This window comes from Equus przewalskii, chromosome 11 (assembly GCF_037783145.1).
Source record: "Equus przewalskii isolate Varuska chromosome 11, EquPr2, whole genome shotgun sequence".
Lineage (NCBI taxonomy): Eukaryota > Metazoa > Chordata > Mammalia > Perissodactyla > Equidae > Equus > Equus przewalskii.
Genome location: NC_091841.1, coordinates 32,970,158 through 32,988,339, shown reverse-complemented (window position 1 = coordinate 32,988,339; position 18,182 = coordinate 32,970,158). Strand labels below are relative to the sequence as shown.

Below are 18,182 nucleotides of genomic sequence, written 5' to 3'. Positions count from 1 at the left end.
GTGCTCACAAACACCCTAAAAATCCGGGTCAGCAAGAGACAGCATAGACCCACCCCTCATAACAACCGACCAGGGTGCCGGATGCACACGTGTGTGGGGCCCACCCACCCACGCTCACCTTCTGCACAGCCTTACGAAGGATGTCCTTGTACTCATCCTTCGTCACTTCCCTCTTCTGGTAGAAGGGCTTGATGGCCAGCTTCACCTCCTCCACTGCCCGCTCCTGCATGTGCAGCTTCTTCATGTACTAGGAGCGAGGACATGTGTGTGACCATCCACCAGAGGGGCTGCTCGGCCAGGGCAGAGGCTGGGAGGGCCCCTTACCCAGAGGCACGGCCTCTCTGGGGGAAGGTGGGTGGACTCACCTCTTCGTTCTTGGCCTTGTCCAAGGCTGGCCTGGGAGCAGCCGTGTTCTCCTCTGCGTTGTTGGCCGCGTGGCCAGCTGGCTCTGAGGCTGTGGTCAGGATGGTGGGCACTGGAGCTGGGCTCTGTGCCACCCTGCAGCCCGCAGGGGGAAGGCTCCCCTGCAGCATGAACTGGACTGCAGGCTGGCTGACTGGTGCATAGGGTGGGACACCCGAGGGCAGAGCCGGGGCGGGAGGCAGGTTGGAGTAGTGAACCTGGGCAGGAGGGCAGCTCACTGAGCACAGAGCCCTGACGCTGGCAGTGTCCAGCACGTGTCCCCACCCCACCCCGAAGTATTCAGAGCCCGGCAGAGACGGGGGCACCCACCTGAGAGGGGTGGGTGTCAGGGAAGCCAGGCCCTGGGAGCACACAGCCTGGGGGAGGGGGCTCTGAGAAGGACACCTGCTGGAAGGCTGCTGTGGGGCCCACGTCGTCTGTTTCCCAGACCCCTTCCTGGGGCTTCTGTGGCCTGTGAAGTGGCGTCCCTGAGGGCCAACACAGGGGAGGTGGGTGCTCTGTGGCCACCCTGGGCCAGAAGGCTGCTTCCTGACTGGAAAATTCCAGAAAAGCATCCCAGCAACAAGGACCACAGGCCATGCTGCAGCCGCCTCCCTGCCCTCAGCCTGTGTCACTAGCGTGACCCAGGAGGCACATGTGCGCACAGAGAGAAGGCCCCCTGGCGGCCACTCCATGCCGTCCTCATGCGCCGCCCCGGCCCATGCCCGGAGTGCCCGTGGGAGCACCCTACTCACGCAGGCCTCGGTCTTCCGCTGGGGTACCACGTTCTGCCTCCTGCAGGTTCCAGGTGACCCTCTTCACCAGGGCTTTAGCGCGCAGCAGGGGGGTCTGAGAGGGGCCTTCCTCCTTCCCTACAGGTGCCCCGCCCAAGGCCTGGATTCCCAGGGCGCTGGGTACCGCAGCGGCCTCGTCTGCATCCTGCCAGAACAAGGGCTTCTCTTGGGGGCCCTCTGCCAGGGGCAGGGGCTGCACAGCATCCTCACCGTGGATCAGTGACACCTCCCTTCTGATGACGGCCATGGCCAGGCTGGTGTCATGCTGCTGGGTGGCCGGGGGCACAGCAGGGTTGGGTGGGAAGTCTCGCTCTGGGGAGGAGTCCGTGCTCTCTGGCGAGGGTGGGGAGCTCATGTCATCCAGCTGCATGAAGATGGCCTCGCTAGAAAAGTCCTCAAAGACGTGCCCTGCCTCGACGGAGTCGCCATAGTCCAGGTCCTCAGGTGGACACTCGGATGGCACCTCCAGCATAGGGGTGGCCTTTGGGGGGGCCTTGTGAGCTTCAGCCTCTTCTGGAGAGGTGTCTGCTTCTGCTGAAGCTGGCAGCCTGGCCGGGGGCTCCCTGTCTGGCCTTGCCTCCTCTTGGGGAGGCGGCTGTGGAGAAGCCTCCTTCACGGCCAACTTCCTCTCTGGGGAGCGGGAGCGGGAGCGGGGCCGTGGCCGCTTCTCACGGGAACGAGGCCGCCGGCGCTCCCTGGACCTGAGCTCCACGCTTGGTGATCTGCACTTGCGCTTCTTCCTCTCACGGGAGCCCCGCCTGTCTCGGGGCCGCTCGCGGCTCCTCTCCCTTGGGTGCCGGTGCCTCCGGGCTCTCTCCAGGCTGCTGGGGGGCGAGCACTCCCTCCCCCAAGACCTGGAGCCTGACTCCCTCTTTTTCTTCCTCCTGCTCTCGCGGTGGTCATGGGAGGAGCTGCCAGGGCTGCCCGAGCGGGACCGGGACCTGTGCCGGCCTCGGCCCCAGGAGGCCCTTCTCCTCTCCCCACTCTTGTCCTTGGCCTTCTTCCGCTTGGCTCGCTCGTGGCTGCTGGAGCAGTCGCTGGAAGACCTCCGGCTCCTGGCCTTGGGCCTGTGCCTCTTGGCGTGGTCCTCACCCACTGGTGGCGACACTGACTGTGAGCTCCTGTCCCCAGAGTGGGAGCCGGAGCGAGTGCCTGAGTGGGCCCTCCTGTGCTCCCTGGTAGTGACTCGCTTCCTCTTGGCTTTCTTCCGGCCACGGGAGCTTGATGTGGAGCGGGAGCGGGAGCGGGAGAGGGACCGCAGCTCCACGATCCTATGGGTGGTTGTCTGCGGGGCATCTGGGCTCGGTGGGGCGTCTGGCTCCACCACTGACACACAGGTCACTGTCCGCTCCTCGGAGTCAAAGAAGGTGCTGCGGGGTGGCGGGTCCTCATCCTCCCAGGGCTCTGGCGGGGATGGTCTTGGGACCCGGGGGACTGAGGCTTGGCCCTCAGCAGGCTCCTCTTTGCCCAGCCCCTCGCGCTCTGTGTTGGAGGCCCCCTTGGTGGTCCCCTCACTCCGGAGCTTGAGCAGGCTGGAGGAAGGCCCCCGAGAAGGCTCGGGCTCCGGTCCAAAGGTGGTTTCCACCGTGTAGGAGGTGACGCAGCGCACAGTCTGCAACGGTGGGTCCTTCGGGCTGTCGATGGAGATGGTGCGCGTGATCTCAGAGGGCAAGAGGCCAGTGCCGAGATGCTCAGGGCTGCTGCCAATAGAACTGGAATCAGAGCCCGTAGGGTCAAAGGGGTCGTAGATCTCGCTCTTGAGCTGCTTCGCCTTCCTGATGGAGAAGAGGGGCGAGGGGTTCTCCTTCCTCTGCACCTTGTTGTCGACAGGCCGGAAGGTGTTACAGAAGCCAGGGTTGGAGAGTCTGCTGGAAGGGGCAGTGTTCCCAGGAATGTTGATCCTGAAGCTCTCAAAGGTTGAGCCGACACCCTTGCCCCTCGAGGATCCCAGCGGGGCCGGGGACTGGGGGCCGCCCCCCGAGTGCGTGCTGGGCTCCTGTGGGCCCCTGCTGCTGGGCTCGCCCTCTGCCCGGGCACTACGACCAGGCTGCCCAGGGCCCTCCCTGCCAGTGAGTCGGCTTATGCAGGAGCTGGGGATCTCGACGCACTGCCCGGTGGGGAGCGCGTCTGCCTGCCTGCTGCCGCTGTTGTCTCTCCTTATCTTTGGGATCCTGGGTAGCTCAGAGATGTCAGTTCTCCTGGGAGCTGGTTTGGGGGCCTGTCCTAGCACAGCACTCTGAGATGGCGAGTCAGAGCTGTGATCTGAGACCTTAGAGGACACAAATCTGAGAGGCAAAGCGTGCTTCCCTTCACCATTCAGTCGGGGGCTGTCACTTTGTTTTAAGCCAGGCCGGATGACGTTCGACAAGTTCTGAGCCTGACCCGACCGAGAGGTCCCTGAGGAGTCCAGTCTCACAGCTGCCCCCAAGGTGAGCGCAGGGACACAGGAGTGGGTGGCCGGGGCTGGGGCCGAGGCAGGCCTGCTCTGACAGCGTGGCCCCAGGCTCTGTAGCCCCCTTCCTGAGCATGGTGCCCCAGGCTGCAGGCAATCTCCAGACCCGGGGCCTTCTCCCTCTCTGGACAGACCAACTGAGTTTCGCTGAACAGGACTGGGCGCTAAAAGGGAAAGAGGCAAAAGGCATCAGCCCCCACACTCTCCCTAAAGAGCTCCAAGAGTCGGATAACTTCTACCAAATGACCCTCTCAAGCTGTGCGTCCTCAATGCCTCCCACTGGCACCTTGACCTGGACCCTCTCCTGCCCGGGGCGCCCCCTCGGGCAGGCTTGCAGCTCGCTGAGGGGTCGCAGACGCTTTCTCTTCTGCTTTACAGTTACACCACTGATGGTCTGAAAGTTCCCACGCCAGTCACAGACACAGGGGGGCAGTGACAAGGTGTGGCCCGAGCTCACAGCACCTTGTCCATCTCTGTCCTGCCCCGCCTCCACGCTGGACCCACCCCAGCCCTGAAATCCTGCCAAGGCCCAGCTCTGTGGGAGGGGCTCCGTGGAGGCTGGTTCTGGAGCTCTGAGAACACATGCCAGCTCCTCTACGGCTAAGGAGGGTCTGTGGGCTGGCTGGGAACCCCACCACCGTCTAGGCTATCAGCTGTACTTCTGCTCACAAAGCGATGGAAAGTTAACGGAGAAAAACAGCTGAGAAAACTGTCCCCCTTCGCTGACACTTCCTGTGAGTGGAAGATGCCTGTTTAGTGTGGTGGCTCTCCCACCCTCTGAGTCCCACGATTGTTTCTGCTTCCTGGTGTGCAGGGGACGGCGGGAGCAGACGGCGCCTCACCTGCCCTCCTGGCGCTGAGGGAGCCGTCCCGGTGGATGACAATGTCGGCGCTGTTCATCATGAGGAGGCTCTGGCCCGACAGGATGCTCCCCAGCAGGTCGGGGACCGGGGCCTCGTCCACTTCTGGCTCGGGCACCGCGGCAGGAACACTCCTCCTGCAGGCACAGACCCAGGGTGGGCCACTGCTGCCTCCCCACGCCCCAGGCCCTTGGTCAGGCACCCCTGGTGCCCCTGCTGTTCCCCGGGGCCCCCAGGTCCTGGCTGCTGTGCCGAGAAGAGGCCGTGTGCTGGGCCCCCTGAGGGAAGAAGGGAGACCCACTTGGCAGCTCCAACTGAAGGACAGCAGTGTTTGGGGGTGACGTTATCTGAGGCTTCTGGCCCCAAATGTCACTGACAGGCAAGAATTGGCGGATAATGCCATCTTCTAATTTTGTTGGTTTGGCTAATTCTTTTTTTTTGTGGAGTCAAAGAGAAGAAAAGATGCAGGCAAGGTGCAGCCGCACTGAACAGCAGCTTGGCTCCCTGCTGGTGGGCTCTGTGGCTGAGCTGGGCACGCAGAGGAAGCCCCGAGGAGCTGCGGCTCCCCGCACCCCCTCCTCGCCCCCAGTGGCCACCGCTTTGTCCCCGCACCCTCAACTCAGGACTGGCTGCAGCACTTCCTCATCAGAGCCAAGGGAGGGGCCACAAAGAGAGGCCGCAGGAGCATGGGTGGCAGGGTGCCAGGCCAACATGGCGCCCAGCTGGTCCCTGCAGGCCTGTGGCCCCACCACAGGACCACTGTCCCCTGCCGTCCTATCCTTCCCAGGACAGACCTGGAGAGCCCCATGGAGATGGGCCTGGCCACAGGCTGGTGAGACTGCACAGCTGACTGAGAGAGGATCCTCCTCTTGGCACTCAGAGGGGAAGCTGGGTCTGCAGACAGCTCTTCATTGCTGCAGGGAGGACAAAGGCCAAAGGGAACAGGTGACCCCACATCCTGACGCCCAGGGAGACATCCCCAGCTCACCCTCAACAGCACCTAGCATGGACAGGCTAAGCACTGCCCCACATGGCAGTATTCGTGACTCAACAGTGAACACAGGACCTGGGCAGCAGCTTCGCGTGGGCAGCTGCCCGAGTCTCTGAGCAGGGATGGCGGGCAGATGTGTGAACAGGCCTCTCTAGGTTAGGGGCTGGGGACGCAGAGTCCTCACCATCTGAGGACGACTCTGAGGCAGGAATCATTACCCTCATTTTACAAACGTGGAGTGAGAGGCTTACCCACGCTCCCCATGGGGGTGCCGTGCCCAATGTCCACACTAAGAAAGGAGGGAGGTGACACCTAGCTCCCCAACTCTGAGATGGTGCCCCTGAAGGACTGCTCCCCCTGGAGTCACCTGTCGAAGGGGTCCAGCTCATAGGGGTCTCCAAACAAAGAGAGAGAGGCTGCTCCGATGTCCGCACGCATCAGCCCCAGAGAGGGGTCTGCAGGCTTGTACACGGATGGGATGCAGGCTCCGCGGACTGGCCTCCGGAGGCCCAGCGTCCGTGCAATGCGAGAACGAGCTGTGATTTCATTCTGAACCGAAGTAACAAAGAATAAGTGATCAGTAAGACTGAAATCTAAGGGTTTAAGACACACCATTTCAAGTATCAATTAGCAACACCAACACCAGGTGGAGCACATGGTAACGCAAAGCCAAAGGGCCTTGCATGTATTAATCACGACGTTGTTGAGATTTAACTGAACCACAGAGCGAGCAAACACCGAGACAAGCATGACCCACACACCACAAAGCCACGGGCAGAACCTCCCCAGAGTGCTGTCAACAGGGGGTCCTTTGTTTTGAGCAAAAACTCACAAGGAGGGAAACAAAGCATCCAACTGATGTCTGACTGACAGCCTGTTTTAAAAACCACCTGCGGAGTGAATGGCGAGGGGACAGAGCCACTCCCACCACAGCCCAAGGCACCTTGTGCATGGTCCCGGAACCCGAGGGCTCAGGTGGGCGTGCAGGGTGGGAGCCGGCCGCAACAAGAAGGCAAGGCCCCGTCCTGCCAGTGCCCACATGGCTCACAGCTCTGGCCCCTACTCCTGTGTCTGAATGAACACCGAGACCATGTGTTCACATACACCACTTACTAAACTGAGTTTTACATAAACATACCATACGAATTTAATTAGGCAATAGCTACGCCCCTGAGTATAAATTCACATAAAGATGCAGCAAACACCTGAACAGCTTCTTCTACTTTACGTATCAAAATGCTCCAAATGTCCAGTCCAGCAGCTGGAGTGAGAACAGGCCCTTCAGAAAAGGGATGCATGACGCAGGCTGCTCAGGCACGACAGAGCGGCACTCTGAGAGCCCAGTGACGGGGGACTCTCAGGAGGGGGAACGGCCTGAAGTGGACAGTGTCCACACACATCCCGCTTGAGTCACCTCAGCCAGGACAAGTTGGCTCTGCCTGAACAGCCAGCTGTAGACTCCAGGGGAGGTGCTCCACCCCAGAGGACCCGGTGGCGGCACCTCTCTGAGCCCCCACATGGCTCCTGTACTCCGGGTCCAGTCCTCTTGCCTCCCTGACAAGCTGGCAGCCACAGCCCCGCCCACTCTGCACCCTCTGGCCTGCCTGCCCCTTTGTGCCCACAGGACCCCTGGGGGTTCTGGGAGTCACACACAACCCCTGAGGATGTCTGCCTCCAAAGGGTCCTGGGAAACATCCTGTACCCAATCTGGGCTGTAGAAGTGTTCGTTCTCATCAGTGAGTCTCTAAGCAAACACAGAGGAGAGGCTGCTTCTGTGACCCCCCTCCCCCACCTAACCACACAAAGGGGTCAAGGGCAGAACGTGGACATCGCCACCAGACTACCTTTCTCTTCTTCCCCGTCCTCCTCCTCACGCGGCCCTGGCGTTTCTTAGATCTTGTCCCGGAGCTCCTCTTGCCCGTCACGGATGATTTGGATGGGGTCTTCTTCCTTCCTGACGCTTTCCTCCGTCTTCCTACAAAGAGGACAGACAGTCTGTGCTCACTGTGCACAGCCCCTGCCCCAGGCATCCCCTCCAGGAGGTGCCCCACACCACCAGGACCAGCACACGGACAACCGTACACACTGGCTCGGGGTTTTTTTTTTTTGGTTTGATTCCTATTTGGATATTTAATTTGTTTCCAATTTTTTTTTTTATTAATGTTATGATAGGTTACAACCTTGTGAGCTTTCAGTTGTACATTATTGTTAGTCATGTTGTGGGTACACCTCTTCCCCCTTTGTGCCCTCCCCCCTCCCCCCCTTTTCCCTGGCTCGGGGTTTTTAAATGGAAAAGTAAACCATAATTTAAAAAATAACACCTCCATGGAGGAGAGAGAGGGAGGGCAGCATGGAGCGAGGACTTTGGAATCTACTTTGATTTGTAGATCTGACTTTTAGAACCGGTAAATATTTCAAATAATTATGAAACAAAATTAAATTAGAACAAACTGTGACAATCAAGAGTAAAATGAAAGGACGACTATGCATTGGACCCAGTTGGTGATCTAACCACAGAGAACTCGCCCAAGAGGCCTGAAAACGAATGATTTCACTGGACATTTCCTAAAAAGGAAACTGCAGAATGGCCAGAGTCAGCCCTGCCCGTCAGTCATCCCAGGGGGTGCTGCTCTGGGCTCAGTGGGAACCAGCCCTGGGCGGCCACAGGCACCCTATGACGCTCCAACACCCCCTGCAAATCCACGGGAAGCCCCGCAGGGAAGAGGGACCCAAGGCAGACAGAGGGGTTGGCTTCGCGATGTATGCTATTAAGATACATCAAATACACCTAAATCCCTGAGTTCATAATGATGCTAAAAACCCTAACTGATGTCCACTGAAGGATGCTGCTAAGCAACCCCGTGGTCCTGAGAAGCAGTCGATAAGAGGAACAGGCGAAGGCATCAGTCAGGTGGCTTTGTGCAGAAGCACCGCAGCACTGGGAAGCAGCTAGCGCAGGGTCAGGCTCTCCTGACCTTCCTCAGTAAGGTCCCAATCTGAGCCCTGAGCACTGACAACATCCCCCCTGTCCCCTGCCCCTGGCAGACACCAAAGCAAACAAGCACCCACTTGAACCTGTGGACAGCCAAGGACAGCTGCTGGCTGCCCATGGTGCAGTGGGCAAAATCAGACCGTGAGGGATGCTCCAGGACAGAAGGCCTGACCTCCTCCACAACCAAGAGGACACAGACACAGGCTCAACAACCACCAATGCAACATGGATCTTGTCTGGCTCTCGATTTAAAAAAAATAGTTTCTAAAATTCTATCACATTTATGACACAATTAGAACTTTCAACATTGACTGGCTATTTCATGATGTCAACAAATTACTGTTGGTTTTCTCAGGCATGACCACAGTACTGTGGTTAAGAAGAAAGATTCCCTCCTTTAGACACACTGTGAATACTGACGGTGGATGTGAAGCATCTACTTCAAAATGATACGGGAGGAGGAAGTGGGGGCAGAGACGAGGCAGAAGTGGCCAGGAGGGCTGAAGCCAGGTGACGGGTAGTTAAGTGGGCTCACTATTCATTTCTTCCCACACTTCCACAGGTTTGACCTAAGTCTGAAGAAAGTATAAAAAATTCACTAGCAAAGCAAAAAAAAAAAACCTCAAGCAAAATAAAGCCAATGTGGCCTAACCAAGTGACCTGGACTCTGCATGTTACGCCCTCAGTGGGATCCACATTAGGGACGAGGGGGAAACACCACCCCCGCCTCTAACAACCGCACTGCTAGCAACTCGAGGTTTCTGTTCCGAGACTGTTCTCTGTGCAATGGGATGACGCAGACAAGTAATCACAGTGTTAGGACTGAGAGCTGGGATTTCTGACATGAGAAAAAGAAGACACAGATGTGAGATACAAGACACAAAACCCCTCTAAGCCTGAATTTTAACTCAGGAATTGGTAGGACCTTACGACATATTTCTTAGTTGTAGCCACTAAATAGGGCTAGAACAATGTCAGCCACCGGCAGGGGAGCATCACCGAGCTCAGACCTGGTCTCTAAGTTCCAGCTCTCACTGGGAAGGCAAGAGCTCCCCGCAGGGGCCCACGGGAGCCACATGAAGAGGGCCCTGCTAACTTGCAGCACATACAGAAGCAACAAAGCTGTCACAGCACCTACGGGGGGAAAACACCGGCAGGACCTGTCGAACAGACCGGCGACCACGAGACCGCTCTGTGCCTGCGGGTGTAGGGAAGACACACGCTTGACTCTCCCCAGCACTGGCGAGAATGTGGTGCAGCTACAGCTCTGATGTTACTCAGGGGAGCAGAAGTCGGCACATGACCTCAAACACACATTCACCCAACGATCCAAGCAGTCTACTCCTCTCTGCTCCCCAGGAGAAACAGAACACCTGCCTGCAAAAAGACTCGCAGCAGGACACGCACAGCATCTTCACTCTCACAGAGCCACACAGAACACAACCCAGATGCCCAGCACAAGCGGCTGGGGAAACAGACTAGTGTATTCAGGCCATGGGATGTTCCTCAATGACAAACAGAAGTTAACCACAGACACACACAGCTACAATGACTCCAGAATCCTTGTGCTGAGCGACGAACCAGAGCACACACTCAGGAACTTCTAATGTCTTGTTACCTCAAGTTTGAGAACAGGCAGAACTAATGGACAGACAGGGATAGAAAGGACACAGGGCCGCCTGGTGGCAGGGGCGCAGGCTAGAAGGACGGGCCATGTGCAGTGGAGACACTCATTGCACTCCACGTGTACACACTCGTACTGTATGTGTACACACACTGTACTGTAGGTACAGACTCATTGTACTGCACGTGTACAGACTCATTGTACTGTACATGTACACAACTCAATACAGGTGGTTTTTAAAAGAGCAGAGATTGTAACCCACTGAATAAAACAGGAATCCATGAGTCCAGGCTGATTTCAGTGAACAACCGAGGGGAGAGGGAAAGCTCCTCCTCAGAACAGAAAGCCAACTAAGGCAGACAGCTGGAACCGGAGCTAGAAGTGGCCAGCAGTGTGAAAGTGGGATGAAGGCGTGATGAGGAACAAGATGCATCCTCCCTAGACACCTATTCCTTCCCAGGGAAGAACAGAACTTCTAGGGACGCAGTCGCTGAGACTAACACAGAACAGCACTAGGAAACCTGAGTAACTGTACCAGCAAGGACTCTGAGTCACCACTTCAACCATGCCCACAGGGACGAGCTCGGCCCGGGCAACACGGGCGCTTCGTCACGTTAGGAAAAGAAACCCGGCAATTGTTCCACCAAGTCCTCCAGAACAGTCCTCACGATTCAGGGAGGCCAGTGTCACCCTGACACACAGGCAGAGGGTGCTGCTGCACAGACAACACTGCCCTGGGGGTATTTACAGGGATAAACCAGACCAGATCCGCCTGGCCGCGAGGGGCTTCTGCGTGGGATTTTCGGCTCCCTGAGAAAATGAGGCTGCAGAACTGGAGCCGACCACTAGCTGCACTCTGGCGCAGCTGTTGGTAGGGATGAGCACCTGGCCTGCCGCTGTCAGGGACACAGCCCAGGCCACTGTGCCCAGACGTACCTCTTTTCCTTCTCCGTTTGGCGGGGGCTCGAGGAGTCAGGGGGTGCTGATACACGGCAGTGCTCAGACCCGCGGCGACGGTTTCGATGGTCTCGTCAAGCAGGGAAGACATGAGGTACCTTGGGACGTGCTACACAGCAGGGGGCAGCACTGGTCAGTGGGGTGGCTTCTCGTACCCCGCCCTTTCCACAGGGAGGACCCCAGGCAGGGCTACTGCGGAGGCCGGCACCACCTCAGACCCCTTGAGGGAGCCCTCAGCTCCCCGCCAAGCCAACCCCAGAAGCTGGCGGCCCTCGGCCTGGCAGCAGCAGGCCAGGCTGGCACCGCACTCTTGCTTCCAGCAGACAAAGTGCCAAGTGCTTCCCAAGGGCAGCTCAGGCCCTGAAGATGGGCAAGGGGGAAGGGGGTCTGGGAAGACCTCTGGAGAAGAGAGTTCAGGGTGACAATGGAGGATGAGCAGGGCCGGCAAGCCACGAGAAGGAGCAAGCAGAGCCCCAGGCGCGAGTGGAGGGAGCTGCCAGGCCCAGGCCGCCGGGTGCGGAGCAGAGGCGTACACGGCACAGCCGAGGGGGTGGGGGTGGGGTGGGTGGCTGGAGCAGAGAGGAGTCCATTCAAGGGACGGGAGGAAACAGTAACCCAAGGACGAGGGGGATGCGGGGCAGAACCGTCTGCTTTGGGAACCCAGGTGGTGGGAGGGTGTCTGTGATGGGGGTACCAGGGCCTGAGTCCCCACGGTCTTCTCAACCCATTCTCAGTTCTGTGTCAGGCTTCCCATGGACTAACACCCAGACTGTAGAAAAGCAATGCCCGTTGCCCCTCACTGCACAGCCGCCTGCAGGAAACACACAGGAGTGTGCATCTAACAGTGAGCCATAGGAGCAGCAGCACCAGGTCACTCCCAGGTACGGTGCGCAGACCTGGAGGGAGACTGAGGGAGCTCAAATGGGGCCTAGAGGGACCCAGTCACCAACCATGCCTTGGCCCCTCCACCACAGGTCAGGCCTGACTACCCGGCACTGCTGACAACGCCCTCCTATGCACCCACTGCCCAGCAATCAGGCAGCTGAGGCGCAGCAGGACAGGGTGCAGCCACCAGAAGAGCCAAGCCAGGAGCGGCCTGCAGTACCTGTGGGCGGCCATAGTGTCACGCACACCTACCTGGATCCTCCTGGCGGTGGAGATCCGGTTCCGGTTCACGGTCGCTCGGACTCTCTCACTCTGCCGTGTCCTGGCGATGGCCCGGGTCCTCCCTGCTCGAGGCCGAAGTCGGCTGGTGGTGGGCACCACATCGGCCAAGAGCAAGGAGACCTCCTCCTCACTCACAGGACCCGCATCTTGGAAGAAAAAAGTCTGGGGCTGATGTGCATGCCCTCTGAGTGACAGGACGCAGAGGGTCTCCCTGGAGCCTGGGCCTCCAGACCTTCAGGGCCGGAAGCCCTGAACCAGCTGAACCAAAACGCAGCTGGGATCAGTTGTGCTCCTCCAGCTCCCACCCAGCAGCGCAACAAAAAGCCATCCCCCTGACGGAAAGCCCTAGAAGTTCTCCCCATGAGACAATAAGGCCCGCCCCGGCCTCCTCGGGGCGCTCAGCCTGAGAGGGAGGCAGGGCATACCGGCGGCAGGGGCAGCTCCAGGGGCAGCACACTCCGGACAGAACCACTCGTCCACTGGCACCTCCTGGAGAGGGGGGTCCAAACACTCCATGTGGTACCTACAGGTAGAGACGGTGCCAGTCACACAGGCGTCCCCTGCCTCACTGTCGCAACCCAAGAGCCACAAAGCAGACCTTCAAATGCGCCCAAGGCTGCACTGTGCCCTGCCGTGGACTGAACTGTGTCCCCTCAAAGCCATATGCTGAAGCCCTAAAGCCCAAAGTGACTGCATGTGCAGACAGGGCCTTTGAGGAAGGCGATTAGGAGGTTCAACAAGGTCATGAAGGTGGGGCCCTGATCTATGTACTGGGATCCCTGGAAGAGTTTGGGGGGACACAGGGCTCCCTATCCCAGTGAGAGGAAAGCCAGTGAGGACAGCAAGAACGCGCTGACAGCAGCCAGGAAGAGCCTTTGCCAGACTGCGACCTGCCAGTCCCGCAGGCTTCCCCCAAGCCGACTCCAACATCCCACCCAGAGGACATGGCGGTGCCCGCCGGCCTGCTCAGAGGTCTATGCACTTCGAACTTGAGACCCTTCTCCCTACCTTTCCCGTAGTCCTTCCCACTGGCAGGCCAGGTGGACAGTCTGCCACTGCAAGCTTCGGGCATCTCTGCCCTCTGAAGAGGGTCCTCACGGCCTGCAGACTCTCCACAGGAGCCATACCACACCAAGGGATTGAGCTAAGAAAGCGGGAGTGCGGCCCAGGGTGGCTCTGTAACTTCCGATTGGGGCAGGTGCTGTGCGCCCACCATCCCCTGGGCAGTGGTCTCTGATAAGCTCCCCTCCTCCCTGGCCCACCAGCACTCAGGGCGCCCAGCAGTGTCAAGCACTGGCACCCACACTTCACCACCCAGTCTAGGGAGCTAATGAGGGAGAAAGATGTTTGCTGCAGGGAAGTAGGAATGGCCTGACGCGCGTTATCTGCTAGTGGTTTCTAACCAGTCCTCCAGCAAAGTCTGAGAGGAGCCACCGCGGGCATGGGCTGTCTGTGCCAGATTCTCCAAACTTCATCCCAAGACTGCAGAGAGCCCTGAGCCAGGCAAAACCCAACATGGACACCACGCTAAACCCCCTGAAGACCCCAGTCCCAGCTCAATCCAGCTTAATAAGCACGGACTACACTCGAGCCCCAGTTCAATCCAGCTTAATAACCACGGACTACACTCGAGCCCCAGTTCAATCCAGCTTAATAACCACGGACTACACTTGAGCCCCAGTTCAATCCAGCTTAATAACCACGGACTACACTCGAGCCCCAGTTCAATCCAGCTTAATAACCATGGACTACATTCGGTGCTGAAAGGCCTGACGATCCCAAGACACAGAGGGGACCCCACCCCCATGAACTCCTTGCTGGGACCTCAGCAGAACCAGGGGGAATGGATGTGGGGAGAGGCGACTCCTCCTGGAACACAAGCCAGGAAGCCTAGGCCAGCGCAAATACTGGGGAGCGCGCCAGAACCCCAAGTAGATTCCAGCCTGAGAAGGTCCTCCCTATGTGGTCTCAGGAACAAAGTCAAGAACTGAGCAGTTGCTTCTTACAAAGCACTCCAAGGACCCAACATAGTTCAACCGACGTTCCCACACCGAGCTTCAGGGCTTCCAGCAGAGGCCACCAGGGCACGTGACAGGCACCCAGCCCGGCCAGTCTGTGCCGACTGTAGGTCACTCCAGGAGGAGACTGGCTGTGGACTCAAATGTGGGGGAGCGCGAGACTGGTCACCAGGACAGGGCTCACAGTGCTCATGCAGAGCACCCCACTCTGCCGGGGCCCAGCCGGCCCGGAACCAACCTCCTACGCAACGGGGACAGCCACAGCTGCATGGCATGGTGAGGTCCTGAACTATCTCCCTAGTGAATACACATCTTTAAACTAGATTCTAAACTTTTAAAAAGTCAGAAATAATCTGGGCTGGCCTGGTGGCACAGTGCTTAAGTTTGCACGTTCCGATTCTCAGGGGCCCGGGGTTCGCCAGTTCGGATCCCGGATGCGGACATGGCACCACTTGGAACACCATGCTGTGGTAGGCGTCCCACATATAAAGTAGAGGAAGATGGGCACAGATGTTAGCTCAGGGCCAGGCCTCCTCAGCAAAAAAGAGGAGGACTGGCAGTAGTTAGCTCAGGGCTAATTTTCCTCAAAAAAAAAAAAAAAAAAGAAGGAAAGAAATAATCTGTATTTTATTCATGTAACAGTGAAAGAATCTGGCATATTTATGGGTCTTCAGATAGCCTTGTGATTCCATTTTAAAATGAGTCAATGAAGTAATTTTAGACTTGTGATTTTTAAGTTGAAAGACTTAACTGTAAGAAAATTTAGCAGACTGCAAATATTAAGAGTGTGAGGATGTTCAGAAGTCTAAGAATCACTATATTTATCAGTTTTAATGTTTTAGATCCATCAGGATTTTTATGTACTTGTTTCATCTGTTAAATAATTCAGGCACATAAAAAAAGTCAATGTATTTACAAATGTATTTTACAACAGCAAAAAATATTTAATGAAGCTGTAAAAGTCCTCAAGAGTCACTGTTAAAAGTTAATAGAATTAGGGGCCGGCCCTGTGGCTGAGTGGTTAAGTTCGTGCGCTCTGCTTCGGTGGCCCAGGGTTTCACCGGTTTGGATCCTGGGCGTGGACATGGCACCACTCATCAGGCCACACTGAGGCCACAACTAGAAGGACCCACAACTAAAAATATACAGCTATGTACCAGGGGGGTTTGGGGAGAAATAGGAAAAATAAAATCTTGTAAAAAAAAAAAAAAGTTAATAGAATTAAAAACAGACCTGGATGTCAAGAATTAACAGAAGTAAGAATTGTAGGCTTGATTTAAAAGCATAAGGAAAAAACTAGGCTTTTTGAGCGAAAGCTCCAACAGCCTCACCCTGGCCCACAGGCTGCCCCAGAGCCACCAGAAGGCACACAAGTTCATGGGAGCGGGGGGTGCGAAGGCAGGGCCAACAATGAGGGCCACGCAGGGGTGGGGACCAGGTCTCTCCTTCCCACCACGTGTGGCCTCTCCTGCAGCGTCCAGCTGTTCCAGGCTCTCCCTTCGCATGTCCAGAGTGGCCACAACACGGAAGGATGCATTTTGTGTGTGAGCAGTGTTCTGAGTGCTAAGCCCCGTGTCCTCTCAGCCCTGTGTCCCCATGAGACCATACTTAGCCTCCTACTCTCAGTCACGAAGCACAGCAACGGCAAGCAACAGAGCACTGGACTCACAGGGCTGGGGACCCCCAAGGCACCACTCCTGTCCTCCAGACTCACAGCGACAACGTGCTAAGGGGGCAATAGTAGACATGGCAACCTGTAGGAATCCTAAGAGGCCAAGATCGCCAAGGTTGAGCATTCACAAAATGTGGGTGCAAACTAAGACTGTGAGAAAAGAGGGAGGACAAGGAATGTGTGAGCCCAGAGGGTTGGGGCAAGAACAGAAGGTGGGAGATGCTGCTAAGGCCCCTGAAATCCAGAGCAAGAGGTCAGGATTCCTTGCCACAGGCTCTGGGGAGGGCGGACGGATGAAACAGGGTGTTAGGAAGATAAATGCCAATCGCAAACACACAGCCAGGGGAGTGAGCCAGTGACCCACAGTGCAGGTCACAGGCGAGCAGGCCCTGGTCAGGGGGCCAAGCCAAGGCGGGGACCGTCTGTAGTGGAGCAGACTTGTGCTTCCACGGGCACCCGTCCCCCATGGCCGGCGCCCAGACACCGGGGCTCACGCCTTCCTGCCTCTTGCTACCTCACAGCCCAGCCCTCAGAACTGCTAGTTTTTGCCAAGAGAAAGTTTCAGATCTACCAGCCTCACTGGATTCCTTCACTACCTGTTGGGGTGCATGTCCCAAGGGGACGGTTTCCACAATCCTCTCACCACAGTTTTACAGCAGAAAAACTCCTGAGATGGGCTCATGGAAGAGGGCCTAACCGAAATCAGGAGACAAAGCAGTCACTGTGGGATGACAATACCAGGCTCCCAAGGACTGCTGGACGCAGGGGTCACCGGCAGTGTGGCTGGGAAGCAGGTCCGAGGGAGACAAGCGTTGGCGGACACAGTCACAGGCCCCTCCTCCCACCGGAGCCAGGCCTCACAGAAGGCCTGCGGGCCAGCCCCATATCCCCGATTTCTCCTGTGACCTCGCCTTTCTTCTTTTTGTCTTGATGTATCATGTGCGTCTCTGTGAGGAGCTGGGAATACTTTGGGGAGGGAACAGGTGGAGGGTCTGAACAGCAACAGTGAAAAGAGCCTGTGGTGCCTGCTGGCTGCTGATAACGATGTGATGAAGCCAGCGCACTGGGGACAGGTGGGCGCACCACCGAGTGTGGGGCCCTTGCATCACCGAGCACAGCAGTGCACACCTGTGGGGATGAGCATGGAACAGCAGCAGGCCTGTGGGACTTCCCTCTAACGGGGTAATTAAAATCCAGTCTCAGAGGCTGGCTCAGCAGTTCACAGACTGACTTCCTACAGGTCAGGGACGAAGGGCAGTAGACAATGCCTCCATCTGCCTCTCAAGCTCCAGTAAGGAGTGCCACCATGGACGGGCCAGCAGGGGCCCCACACTTACCCGGCGTCACAGCCATCACAGAGGAGCAGCCGGTCCTCCCGGTCACTCCTGCCACACACCTCACAGAAGGTGGGGTCTTCCTCTTCGTCCTCTCCAGCTCGGGCATCCTCCACTGGAATCTGAAGGCAGAAGAGCACTGCTGATCACACGGCGAATGACACCCCGAGCCCAGAGCCCCCACATGTCACAATGCGCAGTTGATCCAGAGCAGACCAATCAACTTCTTAAAATCGACTGGGGCTCCACAGGCCCAGAGGTTCTGAATTCACAGGCAGACAGTGACTTTCCTTCTCCTGACTGTTTCAGGATAGTTAACCAAGAGAAAAAAATAATTCAACAGAAAACAGTGTATGACTCATGGAAGCAGAGTGAGCACGTGACCACGCGGGGCACTGAGGCCAGACGGGAGCCGGCTCCATGCACTCTGTGCAACAGGCTTCACGGGACAGGCACCCTGAGTTACAGACAGCAAAGCAAATTCAGGTCGCGGGCTGTTAATCTCTCAAAACTGTCACATAATCAAGCAAAGACATGGAAACATAACTCTGAAAAATGACAGTCAAATGTGCTGCTGCCCCTGGCCGGTCACGGCTACATACTGAGAACCCCCCACTTTACAGGCCTGCTGCCCCTGACCAGTCACGGCTACATACTGAGAACCCCCCACTTTACAGGCCTGCTGCCCCTGACCAGTCACGGCTACATACTGAGAACCCCCCACTTTACAGGCCTGCTGCCCCTGACCAGTCACGGCTACGCACTGAGAACCCCTCACTTTACAGGCCTGCTGCCCCTGGCCGGTCATGGCTACATACTGAGAACCCCCCACTTTACAGGCCTGCTGCCCCTGACCAGTCACGGCTACGCACTGAGAACCCCCCACTTTACAGGCCTGCTGCCCCTGGCCGGTCATGGC

The 18,182-nt window shown here is 57.5% G+C and overlaps 1 protein-coding gene across 13 annotated transcripts in view; it reads right to left on the bottom strand.

Annotated features, from left to right (window-relative positions):
- The window catches only part of PHRF1 (PHD and ring finger domains 1), a 32,065-nt gene that overhangs the window by 861 nt on the left and 13,022 nt on the right, over positions 1–18,182 (bottom strand). For 6 of the 13 annotated variants that reach the window (XM_070565828.1, XM_070565824.1, XM_070565825.1 and 3 more), the window contains 12 exons: positions 17,267–17,385; positions 12,665–12,762; positions 12,210–12,385; positions 11,052–11,181; positions 7,344–7,474; positions 5,867–6,048; positions 5,303–5,422; positions 4,491–4,645; positions 1,158–3,812; positions 733–890; positions 366–620; positions 119–247 (listed from right to left, as the gene is read on the bottom strand). In XM_070565828.1, coding sequence (XP_070421929.1) covers positions 119–247; positions 366–620; positions 733–890; positions 1,158–3,812; positions 4,491–4,645; positions 5,303–5,422; positions 5,867–6,048; positions 7,344–7,474; positions 11,052–11,181; positions 12,210–12,385; positions 12,665–12,762; positions 17,267–17,385 — 4,308 coding nt within the window. Of the gene's footprint in view, positions 1–118; positions 248–365; positions 621–732; positions 891–1,157; positions 3,813–4,490; positions 4,646–5,302; positions 5,423–5,866; positions 6,049–7,343; positions 7,475–11,051; positions 11,182–12,209; positions 12,386–12,664; positions 12,763–13,247; positions 17,386–18,182 lie in introns of all 13 variants that reach the window. The other 7 variants (XR_011524227.1, XR_011524228.1, XR_011524229.1 and 4 more) reach the window with 2 other exon arrangements.